Source organism: Spermophilus citellus (genome assembly GCF_964194105.1).
Source record: "Spermophilus citellus genome assembly, chromosome: 19".
NCBI classification, from domain to species: domain Eukaryota; kingdom Metazoa; phylum Chordata; class Mammalia; order Rodentia; family Sciuridae; genus Spermophilus; species Spermophilus citellus.
This window is the reverse complement of record NC_138201.1, coordinates 14604987-14610986: the sequence shown is the minus strand read 5'-3', so window position 1 is coordinate 14610986 and position 6000 is coordinate 14604987. Positions and strand designations below refer to the sequence as shown.

The 6000-nt window shown below is 40.3% G+C and overlaps 1 protein-coding gene across 1 annotated transcript in view; it reads left to right on the top strand.

Moving 5' to 3' along the window:
- The first annotated feature begins 487 nt into the window (after positions 1 to 487).
- RAD18 (RAD18 E3 ubiquitin protein ligase) overlaps positions 488 to 6000 on the top strand; it is a 123902-nt gene continuing 118389 nt past the window's right edge. Inside the window, exons 1-2 of the mRNA XM_081276278.1 lie at positions 488 to 608; positions 3239 to 3320. Of these exons, the coding sequence (XP_081132404.1) occupies positions 558 to 608; positions 3239 to 3320 (133 nt within the window). The 5' untranslated portion in view covers positions 488 to 557. The remainder of the gene's footprint in view (positions 609 to 3238; positions 3321 to 6000) is intronic.

Sequence of the window (6000 nt, the reverse complement as noted above, 5' to 3'; positions counted from 1 at the left end):
CTTGCCTCTTGCTTCTGCAGCCAGTGTGACGCTAGTTCTTTTGGACGGGGGATTTGAGGGTGTGGGGGTCTTTTCACATTCACTGTTTTAGGCAGGGGCTTCCTCTTGTGCAAACTGACAAATATACCTCCCTTCCTGAGTTGTGACATGGGTGAGATGAAATAATAGATCTAAAAACTGTCTTGCTCAGAGTAGGACAGATTATTACAGCCATCACGGAAGGCGACGCGAAGGAGGAAGCATCGGCTTACATTTTGAACTATCTGACAGACCTGCCCTTGGTCTGTTTCCTGGCTGTCTTTTTCTGATATTCAACAGGCGCTGAGATTTTTAACCACGCAACTGCGCGGGAAGACGAGGACCAGAAGTCTGGCGCATGCGCCACGCCGGAACCTTCGGCAGCGCTCCACCCATAACTACAACTCCCGGCAGGTTCCGCGTTTGCCTCAGGCGCGTCGCGAATTGCTGACGTAGCTCAGTAGCGCGGGGAATTTCGAGTAGTAATCTAGCGCGGGAGGCCAGTGGGAGGCGGGCCCCCGGCATCCTGAGGAGAGATCATGGAAACCTTGGCTGAGCCTCAGTGGCCCCCTGGCCTGGCAGTGATGAAGGTGAGTTTTTCGGGGACGTGGGGGGCCTCGTCTGTCGGTGGGAGGACAGCCCCGCCTTGTGGGAGAAAAGACTCCGCGCGAACTGCCGGCTGGGCCAGGGTACCCGGCGCTCCTCGGCTTCTAGCCTGACGCTGGGCTTTCGGCCTGTTTTCTCCGCTGAGCGGTGACGAGGGCAAGCTTCGGCCGTTGAGGGTGAACCGAGGCTGGTCGTTTTAAGGAACCGGGGGGCACATTGCGTTTCTGTCACCACATTCAGTGTCATGGAGAAAAACAGTCACTAAGTGGTGACACCGACAGTGACAGCTACTCCTTTCAGGGAATTGCCTGTGTGCCAAGCACTATATTATAAACAGCGACCTCGGGCATGATTTTGGGTGGACAGTACGTCAAATAATATTTATTTTTTTATTTTTGTGGCGCTGGGGACTGAACCCAGGGGCGCTCTACCACTGAGCCCCATCCTTTCTGGTCCTTTTTTTTAAATTTTTATATTTTATTTTGAGGCCGAGTCGCACTAAGTTTCTCTCGGACTGGCCTTGAACGTCATGTGTTCCTGCCTCAGTCTCCGGAGTTGCTAGGATTAGAGGCTTGCGCCGCCACATCCGGCTTCTAATTACGTTGTAACCACCGTGTAGAAGGCGGGTGCTCAGTTGTACAGAATCTTTCACTTTTATTCTGATTAGGGGCAAGTCCAGTCTAGTTAGTCCAGTCACACTGTGGCCTAACTCCTCCCTAACAGTTTCTCTTATCCACCCCGCCCTTTTTAATTTTTTTTTTTTTTTTAGTTGTAGATGGACACAAAATGCCTTTATTTTATTTATTTGTTTTTTATGTGGTCCTGAGAATGGAATCCAGTGCCTGTCGCCCGTGCTAGGTGAGCGCTCTACCACTAAGCCACCACCCCAGCGCCCTCACCTCCTTTTAAATAGTACTGGAGATTGAACCCCGAGGGGGTTTACCACTGGGTCACATCCCACAGCCCTTTTAAATTTTTATTTTAAGACAGGGTCTCACTAAGTTGCTTAGGGCCTTGCTTAGTTGCTGAGGCTGGCCTCCAACCTGCCATCCTCCTGCCTCAGCTTCCCAAGTCATAGGGATTACAGGTGTGCCTCACTGTGTCTGGCGGGCTTTGTTTTGAAAACTGAGATACTTGTGCAAGGTTACTGTTGTTAGGGTTAAACTCTAGAGTCGCTCTTATTTTGTGTTATTTTTGTAGATTTCGTTTTCTGACTTAAAAAAAAAAGGTGTCCATTAAAATGGGGAAATTTTCTTGTGGCATTAACTATTCTTTGAAATCATTTTTTTGAGAGAGAATTTTTTAATATTTATTTTTTAGTTTTCGGTGGACACAACATCTTTATTTTATTTTTATGTGGTGCTGAGAACCTAACCCAGCGCCCCTGCGCATGCCAGGTGTGCTCACTACCGCTTGAGCCACATCCCCAGCACCTGAAATCATGTTTTTAATGGCTACATAATATTTTATATGGACTAGTAATGACATTAGTCCTTTTTGTTTGTTCTTAAGTTACATGATAGATTCATAGGGTTCAAAAAAATACATAAAAAAAATGAAAAGTAAGTGTCTCTCCCACCATGCCTCTCATTTGTTCTGCCCCTCATTTGTTCTGTTTCTTGATCCCTGATTCCTACGAAACATTTATTGCTTTCTTGTGTATCTTTTCAGAAGTTTTAAAATATATATGATAAAATAGAAGACATTCTTAATACCTTCCCCCCATTTTTTTGGTGCTGAAGATCAAACCTGGGTCCTTGCACATACTAGACAAGTGTTCTGCCAATGAGCTGCATCCCAAACCCTTCACCCTTCTCTTTTTAAGAAGGTGCAACTATGTATACTCTCTGTACCTTACTTAAATGGCTTAAACAATTTTAGGTTTCAAGAATAGATCCTTTTCTGTTTAGATTGCATTCCAAGTTGACACCTTTGTATCTAACATTCCAAATTGTCTGCTTCTTCATCTCCTTCTGCTATCACTGATCCTATCTATTTCCAGGGCTTCTTCATTTGTCTCTACTGTGTTGTACCATGCATAAAGCACTAAACTACTAGTAGAAAGACAGGAATTTTAATCCTATCTTGATTCATGTCCAGCATTGTGAGCCAGCTTTGGTACAGTTTTCTCATTTGCAAAGTAAGGGTTTTAACTAGATATTTTCTAATATTTGCCTTTAAAAGCCTCTGATTTGGCTCTTAGCTGTATGATGACTGTGGCTCATGGAACCTTTTGCCCAACAGTCACATAGGCCAGGGGATGGGGTCTAAAGAGGTGGAGGCTTGTTGTAAGAACTGGAAACACAGGTAGTAGAGCAGGAACACAGTAGCCCTTTTGTAAAGGGATGAGCATGACACAGGAATCTGTGCAGTGTCACTAGTGTCTGTCCAAAGCAATTTGGATAACCTGAGATTTGAATGTGTAACAATAGTGGTGGGGGTAGGGTTCTCTATTTGTAAGATTCCTTGCAGTTTATCTGGAGTTAGCTTCTGAATATGTATATTTGAAAAAGAAGTATTATGGAATTGTTTTTGTGGGGGGGCAGAGAAAAAGTTCTGTGATGATCAATTTCTATGTCTTTCTGATGTGAATATATGTGTTTTTGTCTTTCAGAGAATAGATGATTTACTGCGATGTGGAATTTGCTTTGAATATTTTAACATTGCAATGATTATTCCTCAGTGTTCACATAACTGTAAGTATGTTTTGATTCTGTGAGTTATTAAAAGTAGTGTTAGTTCAGTGCTGATGATATGCACATATACTTATTTCTCACTTTTAACTCTGGTGTCCTGAGATTTTAAGAAAGTCTTTTCCACTACTTTCCTCTTGAATATGAAAGTTTTTACAGTGTTCCTGAATTTTCTACCACTTTCCTCTTGGATATTTTTGTGTTTTATAGTATTTATGCCAATAAAGATTTTGGTTACAATATGTGGTTCTTTTATTTGTCAAGCATTTTTAGATGTTAGACTTAAGAATTTTTATTTTTAAAATTTTATTTATTGAGTTGGAATCTCGCTATGTTGCCCAGGCTGATCTCAGACTTAGGGACCCAAGTGATTCCCCTACCTCACCCTTCCTAGTAGCTGGGACTACAGGCATGCATTACCATGCCTATCTCAGAACTTTTGTTTTTAACAGAATAATGTTTCATCCAAGTAGTACTTGAGATAGAATATTTTTGTTATAGAATATTTTGGTACCAGGGATTAAACTCAGGGGCACTTGGCCACTGAGTTTCATCCTAGCCCTATTTTTTTTTTTTTTTTTTTGTATTTTATGTAGAGATAGGGTCTCATGAGCTGCTTAGCACCTCACTTTTGCTGAGGATGGCTTTGAACTTGCAATCCTTCTGCCTCAGCCTCCCCAGCCACTGGGATTACATGCTTGAGATAGAATTTTAACATTTTAAAATCTATAACAATAAGAATACAGATGCTTCTTAACTTATGATGGCATTAATCCTAGTAAAACCATCATGAATTGAAAAGTTTTGTAAGTTGAAGATGCTTGAACACATCTAATCTACTAACATCATAGCAATGCTGCACACAGGAGAGTTTTGCCTGTTTACCCTTGTAATTTCGAGGCTGTCTGGTAGCAGTGGCTCTCTCCTGCCACCCAGCATTGTGAGAAAGTATTATACTGCATATTGGTAGCCTGGGAAAAAAACTAGAATACAAAGTATGTCTTTTAGTTAGTGCATACCAATTTTGCATTATGGTAAAGTAAAAAAATTGTGATTTAAACCATCATAAGTTGGAGGACTGTCTGAATTTGCCCACTAAGAGAGAATTATACCACTGAAAAATATTATAGACTTATCACTTATCTGCTCTGCAATGCTGGAAAGATTGTTATTTATAAATGTTGGCAAGAGAAAAAGATACATTCATACATTGCTGGTGGGACTGCAAATTAGTGCAACCATTCTGGAAAGCAGTATGAAGAATCCTCAGAAAACTTGGAATCCAACCACCATTTGTCCTAGTTATCCCACTCCTTGGTATATAGTCAAGAGGACTTAAAATCAATATACTACAGTGATGCAGGCATATCAATTGTTTATAGCAGCTCAATTCACAATAGCTAAGCTATAGAACCAACCTAGGTGCCCTTCAATAGATGAATAGATAGAATGTGGTACGTATACACAATGGAATATAAGTTAGCCATAAAAATGGAATGGAATTATGGCAGTTGCTGGTAAATAAATGTGGAGACTATTCTAAGTGAAAAAAGCCAATTCCAAAAAACCAAAAGCTGAATGTTCTCTCTGATATACGGATGCTGACACACAATAAGGGGATATGGAGGGAAGAATAGAAATTCAGTGGCTTAGACAAAGGGGGATAAAGGGAAGGAAGGGAGGTTGGGAACAGGAAAGCTAATAGAATGAGTTAGACCCAACTTTCCTATGTTCATACATGAAAACACCACCAGTGAAACTCTACATTGTGTACAACCACAAGATTGGGATTCTAATTAGAATAAGTTATACTCCATATATATATATATATATATATATAATATGTCAAAATATACTGTCATGTATATCTAAGAACAAATTAAAAAAGAAAAAAAGGTAGTTATTTATTAAAATTTATTTGTCCTTGTCTTTATGAATTATATGAAATGCTTAGTACATAGGCATTTTTATTTTGATTTTATTTTTCTGTTTTATTTATTTATTTATAAATTTTTATTTATTTATTTATTTATTTATTTTTTAGTTATTGGCAGACACGACATCTTTGTATGTGGTGCTGAGGATCGAACCCGGGCCGCACGCATGCCAGGCGAGCGCGCTACTGCTTGAGCCACATCCCCAGCCCCATTGTTTTGTTTTTTTAATGCTGGGAATTGAAGCCAGGGCCTTGCCCATGCTAGGCAAATACTCTTCCACTAAACTACACACCCCTGCACCAAGCACTTTTATGTAACAAATCTAAGCTTGAGGTACTTAGTACACAGGAGGTAGTTAGGAATTGGACATCCATCTTCTGGACTATTTAGGTTTATGGTCTTTCTTGTCCTCTATTTTCAAGTTGATTTGTCTTGGAAAGTTAAAAATCAGTCAAGTTAGGCTTAAAACAATGGTTTTAGTGGGAAGTAACTTCAGTGGAAAACATCCTGTAGAGAAACCATAATAAAAAGATGACAGTGGTAGCCACATGGGCTTAGAGATATACTTCATATTGACTCTTGAAGCCCCACTAAGTGGGTGAGTTTGCAGTTGGCCAATATTTCTTCAGATGTAAAAGTCTGATGATTAATTCTTAAAACGATGCTTATGAGAATAATGAGTCCTTAAAAATGTTATTTTCCTTCAAGACCAAATTCACATTAATAACCAAGATAAATATGGGGAG